This window comes from Belonocnema kinseyi, chromosome 10, assembly GCF_010883055.1.
Source record: "Belonocnema kinseyi isolate 2016_QV_RU_SX_M_011 chromosome 10, B_treatae_v1, whole genome shotgun sequence".
In the NCBI taxonomy this organism is placed as follows: Eukaryota; Metazoa; Arthropoda; class Insecta; order Hymenoptera; family Cynipidae; genus Belonocnema; species Belonocnema kinseyi.
In genome coordinates, this window is record NC_046666.1 from 23,790,423 (window position 1) to 23,811,408 (window position 20,986).

General features: G+C 28.5%; 1 protein-coding gene across 4 annotated transcripts in view; it reads left to right on the forward strand.

Annotated features, from left to right (window-relative positions):
- The window catches only part of LOC117181896 (NAD kinase 2, mitochondrial-like), an 84,008-nt gene that overhangs the window by 52,065 nt on the left and 10,957 nt on the right, over positions 1-20,986 (forward strand). For 2 of the 4 annotated variants that reach the window (XM_033374912.1, XM_033374913.1), the window contains 4 exons: positions 3,106-3,341; positions 6,034-6,357; positions 19,709-19,793; positions 19,882-20,149. In XM_033374912.1, coding sequence (XP_033230803.1) covers positions 3,112-3,341; positions 6,034-6,357; positions 19,709-19,793; positions 19,882-20,149 — 907 coding nt within the window. In that variant the 5' untranslated portion in view covers positions 3,106-3,111. Of the gene's footprint in view, positions 1-2,973; positions 3,342-6,033; positions 6,358-19,708; positions 19,794-19,881; positions 20,150-20,986 lie in introns of those variants that run through there. The other 2 variants (XM_033374914.1, XM_033374916.1) reach the window with 2 other exon arrangements.

Below are 20,986 nucleotides of genomic sequence, written 5' to 3' on the forward strand. Positions count from 1 at the left end.
TCAATTAAAAACTTTTTAACCAAAAACTTAATAGTTCGAGTTGCAAATAGAAAAATTAATTTTCAATATAAAGGAAACAAATTTGTAGAAAAATCAATTTTTCACAAAATAAATTGTTTTTCAAGCACAAAGATCGATTTTGCACCAATAAAAATGAATTGATCTAATAAATAATATCCACTGGACAAATCAGTACTTGGGAATGATCTAGCCTGTAACTATTTCTGATTAAATCACCCATTATTTTGACGTAATCAGTATCTCTCACTTATGAATTGAGTCATTTTAAATTATATAACTAATAACATTTACAAATTAATTTAGTCATTTTGATTTATCTCATCCGTAACTTTCAATGTATTAACCAGCCAATTATGGGTAATTTTAATAATTTTTCAAAATGTAGGAATTTAATTTATGAATTTTATGAATGGAGAAATAATTTTGCTTTTATTAGATCAGATAAGTCAGTTACTTTTATTAATTGATAAGTAGTCGTTTAAAGTGACTAATTCAGACAGAAATATTGACTGATTCCTTGGTTAAACCTAAAGTTTTTTCAGTAGAAATTATTGTTTTTGTTTATTTAGTAAAAACATGCTTGTTTGATTTTGTCAGTCAAATATTAATTGGTTTGAATTTAAATTGACTGCTCGATTCAGCTATTTTAAGTTACTGCTTGATTCAGCCATTTTGTGTAAATGTTTGATTCAGTAATTTTGAAAGATTGCTTGACTCAGCCGACAGTAATAAGGGACTCCTTAGATGAAATGACTGTTTTTTTAGTAGAAACTACTTATTTATCAGTAAAAGCATGCTTAATTGATTTACTAATTCAAATTGAGAATTATTTAAATTTAGTTTTTAATGATTATAGGTAGCTTTTCTATACTGAATATTATTTTATAACGTAGAAATTATCTGAGTGCAAAATTGACTGCCAATAAGTAATTGAGAGTAACTGATTCAGCCTTTTCAATTGACTTTTTGATTCAGTTATCTCAAGTTTGATTAATTTAATCAGTCAAATTGTGAATTATTTAAATTTAAAGTGTAAGGATTCTTGGTAGCTTTCTTTAACTGAATCCTATTTTTCAATGCAAAATTATCTGAATGTGGAATTGACAATGATGACTAGTTTATTTGCAAAAATTACAGTTTTGTCAGCAGAAATTACTAATTTTGCATTTAAAGCATACTCAATTAATTTAACCAGTAAAAATTAAAACGATTTAAATTTAGTCTATAAGGATTCTAGGTGGATTTTATTGTACTGAATCCTATTTCGCAATGCAGAAATGACCTGAATGCGGAATTTATTGCAGATAAGTGATTTCAAACGATAGATTCAACCACTTCAGATGACTGATTCAGCCATTTAAAATTAATGATTTATTTAGTCAGTTCAAGTGAATGGTTGACTCAGTTATTTCAAGTCACTGTTCTATTTACTCAACAATGATGACTGGTTTATCTTGAAAAATTACTGTTTAGTCAGAACAAATTACTAATTTTACATATGAAGCATGCTTGATTAATTTAATCAGTCAAATTTCAAATGATTTACATTCAGTCTATACCCAGTGGGCACAAAATTTGGCGACGTCTTTACGACAGCGTTATGACATCTTTACGACAACTTTACAACATCCTATGTCCATCTCGTTAAGTCGTCTTTACGATATCGTAAATATGTCGTATGATCTGACGATGTCTTTACGATATCGTCAAGACACTGGAACGACATGGACATAGGATGTCGTAAATTTGTCGTAAAGAAGTCGTAACGATGTCGTAAAGATGTCGCCGAATTTTGTGCCCACTGGTTAAGGATTCAAGGTAGCTTTTTTGTACTGAATCCTATTTCGCAATGCAGAAATGACCTGAATTCGGAACTTATTGCAAATAAGTGATTTCGAATGAAGAATTCAGCCATTTCAAATGACTGACTCAACCATTTTTAATGAATGTCTCATTTGGTCATTTCAAGTAATAGTTTGATTCAGTTATTTCCAGTGACTGTGTTATTCATTCAACAATAATGACTTGTTTATCTGCAAAAATTACTGTTTTGTCAGAAAAAATTACTAATTTTGCAATTAAAACATGCTTGAATAATGTAATCTTCCAAGTTTTAAATGAGTTAAATTTAGTCTATATGATTTCTACGCAGCTTTTTTACATTGAATACTATTTCGTCATGCTTGCTGTATTTAATCAGTCAAATTTTGAATGCTTTATATCAGCGTCTAACGATTCTTGGTAGGGTTTTTTTTGTACTGAATCCTCTTTTACAATGTAGAAATGACTGTTTAATTAAGTGAACAATAAGGACTTATTCATCTGTAAAAACTAATATCTTGTCAGCGAAAGTGACTGCAAATCAGTCACTTTGAATGACTGATTCAGCTGTTTCAAATGACCGTTTTGATTTAGTCGTTTCAAGTGACTTTTTGCTAGACTCAACAATTATGACTGTTTGATTTAGACAAAAATAACGACTGTTTAATTTAAACAACAATACTGACTGTTTGATTTAGTCGCAAATAAAGACTGTTTTATTCAGACAAAAATAATTATTGTTTAATTCAGACAATAGTAATGACTGTTTGATTCAGTCAACAAAGATGACTGCTTGATTTAGACAAAAATAATTACTTTTCAATTCTGAAAACAATAACGACTGTTTGAATTAGTCGACAATGATGACTGTTCGACTTAGTAAACAATAATGTGTGTTCGATTTACACCACAATAATTACTGTTTTATTTAGTCGAAATTATTGACTGTTTGTTTCAGTCAACGATAATAGCTTTTCTGGACTTCTGAATCATATTTATTAATGCAGAAATGATCTGAATGCAGAATTAGCTGTCCGCTGATGTTAGTAGCCACTAACTAAAAATAATCACGTGAGGCAAGTGTACTCTGCAGTGTATTATATTTAGTTAGAGACTGTGACCATAGAAACCAGAAGCATTGATTAGTAGCTGCTCGACTGAAATCAACTGAAATACTATATGAGAATAATATCCATTCTGAACTCAATTGTTAATGTTATAAACTATTAAAACACAACCTCTACATTATTTATCAATTATCAGATCACCATGAGTCGTTGGATTCCTCGTCAAGTTCTAGTGTTATCAAAACTTACCCCCCTTGAGCTTCTCAAATTTCGAAATCCAGACATAAAGGAAAAACAACTTCTTGAACAATTTAGCAGACAAGGAAAAAATCCAATAAAAGTCTTACATGAGCATCGCTCGCAACTTGCATTTGAAGCCAAAGTGATCAAAGTTCTCCGAAAGTTTAAGATTAATTTTCGATTCACTAAAAGGTAAAATCCTTCTTTTTTTATTTTTGCCTTTCAGAATATTATAAAACATTTCTAGACATTTTTTCTACCTAATTTTAGGGTAATTTCTCGTTTTTGTGGTTGAAAATAGTTTACGATAAGTTACTAATGGGCTCGGGTGAAGAGTTTTACATGGTGACATTGTGAAGCTCTTCCCCTTGGATGCTTGCTAGATAAATTCATCAGTGATTTTTAATATTTTACTTAGAGAGTTCAATTATAATTGCATGTGTTTATAGCATAGTTGATTTAAAATTTACTTAGTATTGAAATAAATAATTTTTATAATGGTTTTTTGTAATAACACATTAATAAATATTCAATAATTAAATGCTAATACCGTAGAAACTAAGAAAAGTATCGTACTACATCTTTTGTTCCAAATAAACAAAATCTACATTTTCTTAAAAATTTATAAAAATCATTAACGATTTTTTTTTAAATAATTCAGTTTTCTTTGAAAAAAAATTCTTGGAAAGTTAAAAAATTGCCTTAAAATTTTTCTGAATTTTCTGCGACATTTCCAGGAGTTTCTTTAAATCTTTTTTAATTTTCTTAAAAAATTACTTCTTCGAAGTGAAAAATCATTTTAAATTACCCCAAGAATCTTTTGAAATTATTAAAAAGCTTCTTCTTTCTTCAGAAATCTAGTTTTCATTTTTTTAATATTCTCAAAATTTAAACTATTTCCAAATTCTTTCAAGACTTCCAAATTTTTGAAATTTCCTTTATAATAATTAAGTTTTCTTTAAGCCAACTAAATCGTGGAAAGTTAAAAAATTGCCTTGAAATTTTCTGGATTTTCTGCGACTTATTCAAAAAGATTTTTAAATCTTTTTCAATTTTCGCTGACAATTTATTTTTCAGAATAAAAAAATCATTTGAAATTCTCCCAGGAATTCTAAAAAAAAGTTGTTTATTTTCTTGAAAATTTTGTTAATTATAAAAAATTTTGGTATTTTTCATGCAAAATCATCCAAAGTTTACACTTTGTCTTACATTCTTTGAAATATTTTCAAGTTTCAAATTATTTTTGTATATTTTTAAAACTACTTGTTGGCTTTTTATAAAAGTTTATAATTATGCAATGTAGAATATTTTCGGTATGAAATCTTCTACATTCTTCTTCGAAATTAAAGAAAAATAATTTGTAATCTTCTGCAATTAACCCGTAAAATTAATTTTTCAGCAAAAAGAATTATTTTTAAGTTACCCCAAATTCTTAAGAAATTTGTAATTTGGTTCAAAACCATTAAAAAATTTAAAAAGTCCTTACGATCTTAGAAGTTTCTTTAATTTTTTCAATTTTCGTTAAAAATTACTTTTTTGAAATGAAAAATCATTTAAAATTACCCCACCAATCTTTTGAAATAATTAAAAAGCTTTTTCTTTCTTCAGAAATAAAATTTTTAAGGGTTTTGAAGGAAATTACAAATTTCTTAAAATTTGTAATTTGCTTCAAAACCCTTAAAAATTTTTTAAATATTCTTTTTTCAAACATCTTAAAAAATGTACATTTTATTAAAAAAATTTTAATTTTCACAGTTTTTAAGAAATAATTTAGTTTTCTTTAGGAAGTTGTAAGCAGTGCAATTTTAAAAATTACCTTAAACTTTTGCTGGATTCTCTACGACATTCTTAGAAGTTTCTTTAATTTTTTCAATTTTCTTTAAAAATTACTTTTTTAAAATGAAAAACTATTTTAAATTACTCCAGAAATCTTTTGAAATAATTAAAAGCTTATTCTTTCTTCAGAAATATAATTTTTAAGGGTTTTGAATCAAAATACAAATTTCTTAGGATTTGTAATTTGCTTCAAAACCCTTAAAAGTTTTTTAAATATTCTTTTTTTACACATCTTAAAAAATCTACATTTCATTTTAAAAAATTTTATTTTCACAGTTTTCAAGAAATAATTTAGTTTTCTTTAACAAGTTGTGAGCAGTGCAATTTTAAAAATTACCTTAAACTTTTTCTGGATTCTCTACGACATTTTTAGAAGTTTCTTTAATTTTTTTCCATTTTTTTTTAAATTACTTTTTTGAAGTGAAAAATAATTTTAAATTGCACCAGGAATCTTTTGAAACTATTAAAAAGCTTCTTTTTTCTTCAGAAATCTACACTAGTTTTACATTTTTTTAATATTCTCAAAATTTAAACTATTTCCAAATTTTTTCAAAACTTCGAAATTTTTGAAATTTCTTTTGTAATAATTCATGTTTCTTAACAAATACTACTGGTACTGAGTAACCAGCGAAACTTACTGATCAAAATAATAAATCTCACTGATTAAACCAGTAAACCTCACTGCTTAAACCAATCATCCCCACTGCTTAAACCAATCATCCCCACTGCTTAAACCAGTAAACCTCACTGATTAAACCAGTAAACTTCACTGATTAAACCATTAAAACTGACTGCCTAAACGAGTGACGAATTTCCACTGATGGAACCAGTGATATATAACTGATTGCCAGTGACACACTTCTGGTTGCTTCAACCAGTAAGATTACACTGGAGATCAGTCGTATTCAACAGTTCATTTCAGGAGAGAAACAATATTTTTTCTGAGTAAACCTTCTATTAAATTATTTATTTAATACATTTTTAATAAATTTATTCAATAATAATCAATTTCAGCATATAATATATATGCTCTTTGCTTCTTTTATAGAATGGTAGATGCTTCTAAATATGTAGATTGGGCAGACTTTGTTATTACAACCGGAGGAGATGGAACATTTCTTGCAGCTTCAAAATTAATAAGAGACAACATAACACCATTAATGGGATTTAATTCAACTAATTCTTCGAGTAATCTAACTTTGCCGACTCAGTATACTGAAAATGTCGAAAAGGCTTTTAAGAAACTGTTCGCAGGAGCTTACAAGTTGGTTATGAGAAGTCGCATCCGGACCGTGATGTATGGCAAAGGCCTTTACAGCCATTCCTTTCTCGTAAATGAAAAGAACCGCACGCAAGGAGAGAAAATAATAGAGTATGTTCTTCCAGCCATTAAACAAGCAATTTCAACTTTTTATTTCCTAGAAACGTATTAAGTAACGAATACCTTCTCACATTATTTGAGCTTTGATTTACTATCTACATCTGCTCTTCTAAACTGAACCAGTAAGGTTTTCATTGATTGAATCAGTATTTTAAATTATTACTGGTGAACCAGTAATTTTCCGAATTTGACTGGTTGAGCCAGTGAGTGATTCAACTAAAACGGCGTTACTGAATTTACCAGTGACGCCAAATAATAAATTTCCCAGTGGGCACAAAATTTGGCGAGGTCTTTGCGACATCGTTACGACATCTTCACGACAACTTTACGACATCCTATGTCATTGTCGTTTCGGTGTCTTTGTGATATCGTGAAGACATTGTCAGACCATACGACTCATTTACGATATTGTAAAGACACGTTAACGACATGGACATAGAAAGTCGTAAAGTTGTCGTAAAAATGTCGTAACGATGTCGTAAAGACGTCGCCAAATTTTGTGCCCAATGGGTTAAGCAGTGACATAGCGCTCCACGTGGCCAAGGCATGAACCTCCGCACAGTGGGAGTAGAGTTCTTAAATTCCCGAGAATTTTATTCTTAGGTTATATAACCGAGAATATGACAGAATTCAGAAGAATTTAAGAGAATTTATGATTTTTAACATTATTTTTATTGTTCAGGTTATATCAACGGTTGATATTAAATTATTTTCTAGCTCAGAGATATTCAGGAATTTAAAATATGCAAAGCAGTAGCTCATTAATTATTGAACACTGTTAGACTGAAACTCTAACCTCAAAATTCAATTGCCTAACATTTCGTAACCCTTTGGGACACACAGTGGTTTGAAATAGGAATTTACTATTCATAATCGCCCACAGGTCGTATTTCTTAACCGATTTAAAAGTTTTTTTTTTTTTTTTTTTTTTTTTTTCTTAAAAATGCTCAGCAATTAATTTTGAGGAGAATTGTGGTTTGCTTTCTTTTAATTTTTTTTACAGAGCAACAATATATAAACAAATTTAGTGACAAAATTGACCATTTTAGCTTTGTAAATTTTTATCTCAAGAAAAAATACAGATAGAAACTCACTATCAGCCGGCATTATTGCACATGCATTCATAGAATATAATTAATTTTAATAATATTTAACTTAATTATTATAAGCAATTTCTATAAACAAATTCTTTATAAACGAGTTTTTCTCATAGCTGAATTGATTCTTCTGAACAAAAGTGATTCACAATTGTCTTTATAGCCATTTATATACTTTAAGCTTTATCAAACATAAACAATATAGATTGTTTATAACCATGTAGTTAAACAAGTCTCCTAATCGGCCGTTTCCTCGTAGAAAAAAATGTTTTTTTCTTCAATAATTATTAGATTGACATTTATTGCGATGACTAACCAACGAAATTAAATAAGGAATAATTTATATGATTGTTATGAACAATTATTTTAACAAAACTGTAATTTATTGTTTTACATGCAAAAAGGACGGTTTTCCACTGAAATTATCCGATCGCTGATTATCCGGTCGCTGATCACGATCTGAAATCAGACTTTAAAATCCAAAATGACAAATACAATATGGCGTTCAAAATAATAAAGTTTTCCAGATTTAAAAAAAAAAGAGTGTACAAGGATTTTTGGAGTCACTGATCACGAATCTGAATTCAGCTTTTGAAAATTCATAAAATTGTTACTAATCCATGTTTTAGGTGAGTAGATGTACACCAATTTTTTAAATTAAAATTCCAAATTTTGGCCGCCATATTGAATCCGCCATTTTGAATTTTTTAAATCTGAGTTCGAATTCGTGATTAGCGATTCCAATAAACCCCTATATACCAATTCTAAAAAAAAATCCAAAAATATTCCAAATTTAAGTCGCCATATTGGATCCACCATTTTGAATTTTCTAAATCTGAGTTCAGATTCGTGATCAGTAATCCCAAAAAACCCCGTATACCAATTTTCAGAAAAAATAAAAAATTATGTTAAATGTTAGCCGCCATATTGGACCCGCCATTTTGAATTTTCAAAATCTGAGTTCAGATTCGTAATCAGCGACCCCAAAAACCCCTATGTACCGATTTTCATGAAAACTCGTTCCCCTGAAAAATGTATGCCGGAAAGGGTTAATTAATACCGCGAAGTAAAAGAAGAAGACCCCACTCCCGGAAAACTTGGATGCGTGACATTTTAAAAATTCTCTGATTTTTCTTTGACTAATTTTCCATTTCAAATCATTAATATTTAAATATCAGAATTTTTATCTTCTAACATTTTTAACATAGAATATTTTATAATCGGAATAAAACAGTATTTCATATAGAAAATAAAATTTTTTAAATGTATTAATTTATTTTTAAAAAAAATGTTGCTTCTCTTTTGAAAGATGGCTCTTTAACAAAATATTGGAATTTTCAATAAGAAAATTGATTTTTTAACATAATAGTTGAATATTCAACCTAAAAAGACAAATTGCCAACGAAAAAAGTCATAGTTTATATTTTAATAAAAGAAAAGAATGAAATTTATGCAACAAAAGAAAATAATGTTAAAACCGAAAAGACGAACTTCCAACAAATAAAGATTTGTCACTCAAAAAATAAATAAAACTTTATCTAAATTATTCATTATTATTTTCTTTACAAAAATGGAATTTTCAAATAAAAAATATGACTCTTCAACTAAAAATTAATTTTTTACGATCATGATTCATAAAAATTTCACAATCTAGTTTAACTTTGACCCAAGTAGTTGAACTTTTAATTAAAAAAGATTAATTTTCAACAAGATAATTAATCAAAACGAAATAACTTTTCAACTTAAAATATAAATCTTCACCAAAAAAAGTGATTTCTTAACACAGATTTTAAACCAAACGTTTTAAACAAATTAGTTGAATTATCAAGCAAGAAAGAACAATTTTTAACCAAAAAGTTGCATTTTCGTACGAAAAATTTAATTTCTTTTATAAAACAGATCAAGTTTTAACTCAAAAAGATAATTTTTCAATAAATAGTTCAATTTTCTGTTGAAAAAGATTTGAGTCAAGTTTGCACTATCAAACTATGAATTAAAAAAAAAAGTTTCTACGAAAAAAATTGAATTTCCAATCCAAAAAGACGAATTAATTCAACCAAAAAGGATAAATTTTTAACAACACAGTTGAATTCTCTACCACATAGTTGCAGTTTTATCCAAAAAAGGTACATTTTATACTAAAACAGATGAATTGTAATAAAAACCAAATTATTTTATAAGTGAAACTTTCATCCCGAAAATATTTTAGTTCATTTTTCAACACCAAACTATAAATTTTAAACAAAAAGTAAATTTTCTACGAAATATTTAAGTTTCAAATAAAATAGTATAATAGCTTATTTTCTAACCAAACAGTTGCATTTTTTTAAATACGTAATTTCCACTAAAGCAGGTGAACTTGAAAATATAAAAGACAAACTTTAAAAAAAGAGTTGAATTTTCAACCGAAAAGTTAACAAAAAAATGCAATTATCTATTAATAAAATAAATCCTGAAATTCTCACAGAATTTATTTCTCGGTTATATTCTCGTGGATATTCTCGTGACCGTTAGGCTTCAAGGTATAACATTTAACTGTGAAATTTTCATTTTATCTAAACGGAAATTTGTTATTTAACAACAAACATACAACTTTTCGTTGCTAAACTTTTCCATGATACCATTTGTTCCAAGACTTCGAAATTCATTTTAAAAAGTTCATAAATAAATGTAACAACTAACCACAAATAATTTATCAGTGTGTTGAAATGAGAAAAATTTTTTCAATAATGTTTTTAACAAATTAATTAACAAAGTCATTTTTTGTCATTTGCAATAATTAGCTAATTTTGACCAATAGCTTTTGTATGAAGTATCTCAGATAATGATGTGCGCTTACAATGAGGTAAGAATAGCTAATAATTGCTAATTATTTTAACAATTTTTATAAACAATTGCACATTTTGTCAATTTCTTGATGAAAAGGCTTGATTTTTTGCGGAATCCACTCAAAATATTTTTCCTAGGACTCCTTGTTATCGTATTTTTCATGGTGACAAAAAAATGTTAATTATTTAAACAATGTTTATAACCGATTTATTAGACGATCGGATTTTAATTTTTTCAAGTCTAATTGACTTTAGGTCAGGATTTTTTTGGTTTTGAGGTTTGAGCCAAGTTTGCATTGTCTGAACTTCTACCAGAAGTTTTTCCAAACTTTAAAAAAAAATTACGATTCATGAAGAATTTTTGTCCATTTTCGGCAAAAAAATCCTTGCTGTCATGTATCAGCTCACTATAAAAAATAGGAGAGCAAGGATTCTTTTTCAAGATATTTCGTATTTATTCCGAAAAAATGAAACCTTTTCATGAAAAAATGGTCAAAATGTGTATTTGTTTATTAAAATCTTTTAAATAATTCACATTTTATGTCACTATTGAAAATATGATAGCATAGATACTTTTGCAAGATGTTTCGAATTAATTCTGCAAAAAAATCAAGCCCTTTCATAAAAAAAGGTTTAAAATCTTCATTTGCTTATAAAAAGTTGTTTAAATAATTAACATTTTTTATTCTTAGGAAAAACATTTTGAGTTGATTCCACAAAAAAAAAATCAAGCCTTTTCATCACAAAATGTGAATTTGTTTATAAAAATTGTAAACATAATTAACATTTTGTGGTCATTATGAAAAGCATGATAGCAAGGAGTCTTAGGCTAAACATTTTAAGTTGATTCCGCAAAAAAAATCAAGCCTTTTCATCACAAAATGCGCATTTGTTTATAAAAATTGTAAAAATAATTAACATTTTGTGGTCATTATGAAAAGCATGATAGCAAGGAGTCTTAGGCTAAATATTTTTAGCTGATTCCGCAAAAAAGTCAAGCGTTTTCATCATAAAATGGGAAAAATGTGCATTTGTTTATAAAAATTGTTTCAATAATTAAATTTTTTCGTCACTATGAAATATATGATAGCCAGCAGTCTTAAGGAAAACATTTTCAGTTGATTCCGAAAAAAATCAAGCCTTTTCATGAAAAAATTGTCAAAATGTGCATTCGTTTATAAAAATTGTTTAAATAATTAGGAATCATTAGCTATTCTTAACTAATTGTAAGCGCAAATCATTATCTGAGATACTTCATGCAAAAGCTATGGGTCAAAATTAGCTAATTTTATAAAAAATACATTGTTATTTATATCAATTGTTATAAAGAATTTAGAAAAAGAAATTTTGAACAGCAAATTATGTTAATAATTCTAGACAACTTTTTAACAACAATTTAAGGAAAGAAGTTTTGATTCAATCGGAAGATTTCTTTTTTCTTTCAAGAGATCTATCCTCGATACAGAGCGTGTACAAGTTTAAAAATTTTCTCAGCAACAGATTCTGAGGTAATACTAAAAATATGGCAATTTTGTTCAAAAATTATTTGTTTATAATGCTGTACATTATAAACGGTGCATCGCACGGAGAAAGTGCAAGATACACAAAAGTTTTATTTTTGCTCAGTCATGTTAAAAATGGTTTTATAAATTTTTTTGTGAATAAATAATTAACTTGTTTAAAAAAAATAACTTGAAACTTTTTTTGAAAATAGCATAACTAGCTTTAAAGTTAGAGCAGCAGATGCGATACTTTCCGGACAGTCCTCGTACATAAAAAAATTTCGCCAGTTTAGACGTAGGAGAGACCGGGGCTGGTTGGCCAACTTTTTAAGTTCGATTTTTTTCTTACTTCCCTGTTTAATTGAATGAAATTTGGTTTTCACTAAATAAAATTGCATGCATTTAGCTCCTTCTGTCATTTTTCTATGCACTTTCATTCATTTTTTGAAATACAAAAGATTTTTTTAAAGTGAGTAGAACATCCACCAATAAAAAGGTGTCTCGACAAAAAAGACATCTTATTCACTTATTTAATAGCAGTTCTTTAATCGTAGGCTTTGTTTTCAAAATAATCATCACGATTGAAAAAAAGAGTTTTTCTTACTACAGTGAATGCAGTGGCTACGCATAGCACTGAAAGTTTTTCGCCGATTATTTTTTCAACAGCTTGCAGAATTATAGCGTCAGGTGTTTTGCCTCGATTGGACCACGATGTGCCCACTCTAATGTATTTTGGAGGGGTACTTATAGATTGTGGCAAAATGTGAGATCAGCGCCATCTAGGGGGCATAGCAAGAACTAGTGTCTACATCAACGACCCCCCCCCCCTCTCTGTAAGTTGTAGGTTATGTTGACTTCTCTTTCTGAAATAAATACATGAATAATAATAACCAATAAAACAAACCAAAAATAGAACAAAATAAAATCTATCATCGATCAAATGCAATAAAATGTTTAAGTCTGTTGCAATCGATCTATCATAGAAAGATTCCAACATACTTTAACATTTGATTGTTCGTTCTATCAGAACGATTTCAACAGGCTTTAACATTTTATTGCATTTTATCGATGATCGATTTGATTTGGTTCCATTCGTAGTTTGTGTTATCGGTGATAATCCATTGTGAATCCAGGTTCATCACGCAAAAAAAATATAATTCTTGCAACTACAGTGAACGTGAGCAGAGGTGAGCAGACGATAGAACTTCTATCGTCTGCTCAAGTTCATTTATAATTCTGAATTCACACGAGCGCCACCTAGGGGACGTAGCAATTACTATAATCCGTTCACCACTTTTATATGGGAGTGGGTACACCGTCAATTCGACTCAGGATCTACCAACTCCTATGGGCGGTCGTGCAGAAGCATAGAAACTAATAAAAGCTGTGGCACCGCTTGATGGCGCTGTATGTCGGCCCTCCCCGCACTTGACGTCTCTCGTCTTGGTTGCGTTAGTTTCTCTTCCTCTGTCGTAAATTTTATCGCTGTCGCACTCAGTCGCGCTTTCATAATAACTAGCCTCCTGCCTCGACGGTGTATGTGTATATAGTAGTAGTTTTCTCACGATCCGGAGGGGAAATGTCGGTTTAACTAATCCAACAGATGGCGCCACAAAAAGTAGGTCTGAATTTTTCATTGAATTGCATTAAGAAAAAGCAAAAATAATTAAAAACTTGATGCTGTTTGCAAATAAACAAAAAATGTGTATATATGAAAAAATAAGAGTAACTATTACTAATTATTTAAAAATAGAAAAACTCATAAATATATGTAGTTTAATATGAATAAAATTTAATTTTAAAATATACTTTTAAAGCAGTTCGAACTTCATATTTCTATGATTTATTTTACTGATATTATTGATTTGATTATTTGTTCTAGTTACACAAATTATTTATTGTTGAAATTATTAACGGATCTATTGAAAAAATTAACAATATCTCTGTACGTTTAAAATCTTAACAATTTCGAGTTTTGAAGGAAATATTTTTAAAAAGTAATGGTAATTTTAATTAAAATGTTTGGAGGAAATTATTTGATAAAAAGTCAATGACAAGTCTGATAAATGAGAAAATGGATTTAATATTATTTAATATAATGTATATATTTATTTAAATTCAACCGAACATCATATATACAAATAGTCTTATTATCGGTAAATAATTTTTTGTTTTTGATAAAAATGCTTCACATTATTATACGAATGACATTTAATAACAGAAATAATTTAAGAGTTTATAATAGCCACTGTGATAAACAATTGTTTTGGCAAAATATTAGAATTTGAAATTTTTTAAACTATAATTTCCTTCGATGGCCAGAATGACTTCCGGTATTCCTTAAAATAATTGGTATTTAATAATATTAGATAAAATATAACAATTTAAGTTTTTCTATACAAATTAGATAAACAGATTGGAAATTTTGGCCCTTTGGCATGGACATTTTTTGTTTGCAATGGAAATGTTTTAAGTTATTGGACGAATGACTGCTAGTCACCAAAAAATTAGAAAAGTTAACAATAACCACTGTTATTAACAATTCTTGTGACGAAATATTTAAACTTAAGGTTTTATCAAATTTAAATTTTCTTTGATGGCCAAGTCGGTGGGTTATTTTCACAAGATTTTGTATTGAGTGAATCTTAGCATGCAGTGTTATGATTCATTTTCAATCTATTAAAATTGAAAACCCGAATTTTTCCAAGTGAAACTTCCAAGGTTTAGAAATTGTTTATGTAAATTGTTTTTAAACGTGTAAGTTGTTATATTCTACTAAATGTTATCAAAGATACATTTTTTTAGGAATATGCGGAGCCTTTGTAGCAACGAAAGAAAATGAAAATTTTGATAAAACCTTACCTTTGAATATTTTCACACCAGAATTATTTATAGCAATGGTTATTGTTAACTTCTCAAATATTGTTGTGACTAGCAGTGATTCGTCCAACAGTTTAAAACATTTTCAGTGCAGAAAAAAATTACTATGCGAAAGGACCAAAATTTTGAACTCCTTTATCTAATTTGTTTACAAAAATTTAAATTGTTATATTTTATTGTATATTATTAAATATTCATTATTTTAAGGATTTCCTGAAGTCGTTCTGGCCATTGAAGAAAATTATAATTTGAAAAATCTCAAATTCTAATATTTTGCCACAAAAATTGTTTATCACAGTGGTTATTATAAACTTTTAAAGTATTTTTGTTATTAAATGTCATTCCTACATTAATGTGAAGCATTTTTAGTAAAACATTTTTTTTTACCAATGATAACATTATTAGTCGATTTGATCATAAAATTAGTTTGTAACAAATAAATGGATTAATAGGCACATTATTTTTTTTCTGTGAGTTTCTAAACATTTATTTGAGACAATATAAAGTTTCCCTGATCAGTTATTAAAGCGTAAAAAATTGTTATATAAAAAAATTTAGTTATTCCATGCTTTGAGTGGAAAAATTATTAATAAAAAAAAGAGGAGACAAAAGTTCGTAAAGTCAAGATCTACAGAATTTAATAATCTTTAATTTAAAACAAAAAATTCAAAATCGCAAAAAATTGAAGGCTCTGGACAGTTTTGTCTGACAAAAGTGCATTTCCTCAAATTTTGCGTCATGAGTATAGTACGTTTGTATATAGAGTTTAATAGCTTATAGTCTGTTTATTTTAGAAATGAGGTTTACAATAATATAATTAACATTTTAATTCAAAGTCTTCTTTAAATTTAAATTTTTTAATGAAATTATTAGGGATTGTATGCAGCGAGAAAAAAGCTTTTAAGATTAAGCAATAAATAAATTATTGAACTGCATAAATGTATATATGACATTAGGTTCAATCTAATTAAATATATACATTATATTGAATAATATTATAACCATTTTCTCATTTATTCGTCTTGTCAATGACTTTTTACCAAATTATTCCCTCAAAACATTTTAATTCAAATTATTAGTTCTGTTAATAATTTTATCTGCGTTAATAATTTTAACAATACATTTTTTTAAGTCGAACAAATAATAATATCAATAATATCAGCAAAATAAATCGTAGAAATATGAAGTTCAAACTGCTTTCAAATTGTATCTTTAAAGTAAATTTTATTCGTATTAAACTACGTATTTTTATGACTTTTTCTTTTTTTAAATAATTAGTAATAGTTACTCCTATTTTTCATATATGTTTTTTTTGTTTATTTGCAAACAGCATCAAGTTTTTAATTAGTTTTGCTATTTCTTAATACAATTCAATGAAAAAGACAGACCTATTGTTGGTGGCGCCATCTGTTGGATTAGTTTTACCGACAATTCCGCTCCGGATCGTAAGAAAACAGAAAAGTAGGGGCGATGCATGGGGCTGATAAAAACCAACCTTACTTACACAGAGAAGGACAGCTTGACAAAACAAAACGCCGGCTGACGTGACGAAAAAATATGGACCAAAATATATTTTTTATTCAGAGTATTCTAATTTGTAATTCTAATTGCATAATATTAATTTATTAAATTATAATTGATTACTATTGACTTGGATGATGTAATTCTTTTAAGCACAAATTTGAAAAAAGATCTCGCATTCATATTTTTAAAATAAACAAACTTTTTAAATCTTATTTTCGTTGCTTCGTTTAATTTCTTGTGAAATTATACTTCACAAAGAAACCAATGCGAAAATAAAATAAAAATATATAAAGAATAATTCTTTTGACCTCATGAATATTTTTATTTTATTTTTGCATTGTCTTCTTTACTTTGATTTGATTTTTAATTCAATTATCTAGAAGTCATCTGGATATTATCTGGATGCCATCTTTTATCTCATCTTATTGTTCTGTGTTACCGTCTGATGGCGCCCTTGCTTCTTCATATTTTAACATTGAGTTGGTAGAGCCTGATCGGACTTCCTTCTGTACGTTCGCATTATGGTTATAGAAGAAAAGAATATTTTTTTTAATATTCACGCATTATGCAAATGATAATTATGTTTTAGAGCATTGGTTAACGTGCCCCGAAAGAAATTGGCCAACCAGCCCCGGCCACGTTTTCAAAAATTGGATCAATTTTTATAGGTTTAGGAATATAAGCAATTGTTTTGTCCTGTACCTAATTTCAAAGCCCATGGCATGGACAGTTAAGAACTATATTCAGTTAATTTAAAATCAGTTGTTTTTTAATCCGGAAAACTGAAAAATCGGTAAGTGTAAGTTTTACTTACCTTTGATAAAAACAGTTTTTCAATTATAACTTTGACACATGAATGCTCAATACGATGAAATCACACTGGAAATATTTTTACAACATAGTACACTCACACTCGGTGCGGTGGCACTGTAATCATTTCCTGTAATTAAAAACAAAGTATTGGCCAACCAGCCCCCAACTTTTTCTATTCATTAAGGTTCTGTTCTTGATCAACTCTACTTAATCTTCTTGAGTATGACTAAAATTAATTAATTTCGGCGAAATGAAGTAAAAAAATCGTGCTATAGATTTGCTTTTAAGAAAGAAGAGCCATTTATTTTATTATTGTTGGTAATTTGGAAAATGTGCGATTAGGCAGTCCATCACGAAAAATTATAATTTAAAGGATTTTAACATACTTCAAGTGATCTTAGGATTTCTCAAGAGATTTTTAACGATTTCAAAAAATTTCAAAGGATTTTAAAAGAATGCAGAAAATAAATGAAAAATTGAAAAAAAAAAAAACCTCAAAGAATTTCTGACAATTTAAGTGATTTTAAGGAATTACTATAGGGACTTGACGGGATTTTAAGATTTTCTTTTAAAGGATTTAAAAATCATTCAAAAACGTTTCAAGATTTACAAGAAATTTCTAAAGATTTTAAGACATTTTTAGTGATTTTAAAGATTTGAAAGCTATTTAAAAAAGTTGTTTAAAAAGATTTAAATAAATTTTAAGAAACTTCAAGGGATTAAACTAAATTCAATGATTTAAGGATTTTAAAGAGATTGTGAGGATTCTAAAAAAATTTCAGGATTTTAAAAGATTTTAATTAATTTGAGCCAATTTCGAAATGTTTTAAATGATTTCAAAGAAGTTGAAGGGAGTACAAAAAAAACTGAGAGGACTTTAAGAATTTCTAAGAACTAAAGTGATTTTAAGGAATTACTAGGGACTTGGCGGAATCTTAAAGTTTCTTTTTAAAGGATTTAAAAATAATCCGAAAATAATTCAAAAAGATTTAATGATTTACAAGAGATTTTATAAGATTTTACGACAGTTATAGTGATTATAAAGAAAGTCAAGCGAGTCATTGAAAAGTTATTATAAAAGATGTAATGAGTTTTAGGAGATTTTAAGGTATTCAAAGAAATTGATTGATTTGAGGATTTTCAAGAGATTTTAAGGAACATGAGAAAATTTAAAGGATTTTGGATTTAAAAGATTTGAATTAATTTTAACCAATTTTACAATATTTTTGATTACTTCAAAGAAGTTTAAGGGAGCTCAAAAAAATTGGAAGGACTTTAAGGTTTTTTAAGAAATCTTACGAGATGTCTAAGAATTCAAGTGATTTCAAAGAATTACTAGGGACTTAGCGGAATCTTGAAGTTTCTTTTTAAAGGATTAAAAATAATTCAAAAATAATTCGAAAAAGTTGAAGGATTTACAAGTTATCCTGTAAGATTTGAAGACAGTTTTAGTGGTCTTGAAGATTTTTAAGCGAGTGTTTTAAAAGTTATTTGAAAAAATTTTAATGAATTTGAAAAATTTAAAGATTTTAGGGATTTTTAAACGATTTAAAGGAATTTAAACAAATTTAAAGGATTTAAAGAGATTTGAATTAATTTAAGTCAACTTCGAGAATCTTCCAAAGATTTTTAATGATTGTAAAGAAGTTGAAGGGATTTCAAAAAAAAAAAAATTCGGAAGAGTTTAAGGATTATCAAGAAATCTTACAGGATTTCTAAGAATTCAAGTGATTTTAAGGAAAAGCTAGGGACTTGACGGGATTTTAAAATTTATTTGTACAGGATTTAAACATATTTCCATAAGTTTTAGTGACTTTAAAGAAAGTTAAGCAGGTAATTTGAAAGTTATTTATAAAGATTTTAAGTTATTTGCAAAAATTGAAAGATTTTCAAGATTGTCAAGAGATTTAAAAGAATTTAAGAATAGTTTAAAGATGTTATGTGATTAATATTAATTTTAATTAGTTTCAAGATACTTCGAAAGATTTGTATAGATTTCAAAGAATTTGAAGGGATTTAAAAAAAATCGGAGAGGTTTAGGGATTTTCAAAAAATCTTATAAGATTTCTAAGAAGGATCACAGTCTTTGATAATTTTTCTTTTCTCAAAGTGCAAAAATAATCTCTTGACATCTTTGAAAAACACTTTAACGAACTACCAAAATTCAAAATTTTCGACCGCCAACTATCCCGCCAACGCAACCTATCCGCAATCGCGGCACATTATATTTTTTCTTGATGGCTTGTCCAAATCCCATACTTCCCCAATTGCTAACAATAATTAAAGAAATGGCTTTTATTTCTTAAAAGCAAAGCCGTATCACGATTTTCAAAATTAATTTCCCCGAAATTAATTAATTTCAGTCAAACTCCTATCTATACAATGCTTTGGAGTCCACCAAGTGGTATGGCCTTATAGATTTCGACGTTACCGACCGAGTATGTGTAATGTTAGAATACTTAACAATGTCAATTCCATTGTTCTACTCGATTAAATGTTCATTATAATCTGCAGAACTTCATCTAAAAAGTAATTGTGCTGAAGCAATTTTTGCAGCGTGAGGAAAGTTTTTTAGCTTTGTGACTGACCTATATACGCTCCGAGGTGAAATACCCTATCGCAAGGATAAAGGAGCCTATAGACTCTAAACGTAAAAATGCGTACGACTCGCTGAATGTAGTGTATTTTATGGTCGCAGCGCCTTGATACGGTCAACGGAGAGAAAAGTCGCTGACGCAATGCAACCCCAGATCAGAATTCTCCCCTGGCTTGCTTTAAACGAAGTTCGTAATCGAAAATAAAACGATCCGAAAAAAAACAGTTAATTTAAACCTTAAAAAACAGAGAGTAAATCTTGATTGTTTGAACTAGGTCTTTATCGGAGAATTTGTCGCAGCAAAAAGAACGACGCTGATTATTCAAGTGGACAATAATCCTCAGGAGTACAAATTCCGATCCTCTGGACTATGCGTTTGCACTGGCTCTGGATCGAGGTCATGGTTCCGGGCTATAAATTTCAAAGGAAGAGAAACAATACAAGAAATAGTAGCACTGGCAACGAATAATGCCCTACAGCTGGATGACAAGAGAGCTGCCTTACTCATGCAGAAATATCTCAATCATTATGTCTTCGATCCAGGTAAAAAAAAAGAAATAATGAAATCAACAGAGAAAAACAGTGATGACTCAACTGAGAAATGAGAAAAAATCTAATGAATGAAATGGTTTCCAGTAAACTAAAAGAGATTCAAAAAAATTTTACGTAATTGGAATTCCTTTTGAATCCGGTTTCTGAACCCCCTTTTCTGGGTTTGAAAGGAATTAGCTGATATAAAATTAGCATCAGTCTCTATTCGTGATATAAAACTGAATTTTTAGGTTAGAACATGGTTAGACCCCATTGAGTCTCCCTTCGGTTCCTTCTTTAAAAAATTCAAAAAAACAGCAGGATCAACTTTTAAAATGTTGAAATTCGGATTCTACGTTAAAAGTTCCATTAGAAACTCACGGAGCTTTTTTTTCTGCAGCGTTAAAAATAAAAACATATTAACTTTTGCTGAAGGTGATTTCAAGCGCATCCATAATAGCTCAAGTAGCATGTTGCGCGCGAAGTTTAAAAATAAAATTCTCTCTCACTTGCATCGCAGCGTTGTTGTCTGAGGTTTCCACTGCGTGGCGCTAGCATCCAGATAAAATTAGGGCTCTAAATAGGAAGGTACTATGGTCCGCCATGTTTATTCCATCAGCTGGGAAAATGGGTTATCGAGTACACCTAATGCAAGTACAAAGAGGTAAATACTGATGATTATTCTTGATAATCCCTTGTGTTATTACGAAATGTTTATTGTGCGACGTCTTTACTACATCGTTACGACAACTTTACGATAACCTCACGACATCCTATGTCCATGTAGTTAAGGTGTCTTTACGATATCGTAAATAAATCGCATGATCTGACGATGTTTTTATGACATCG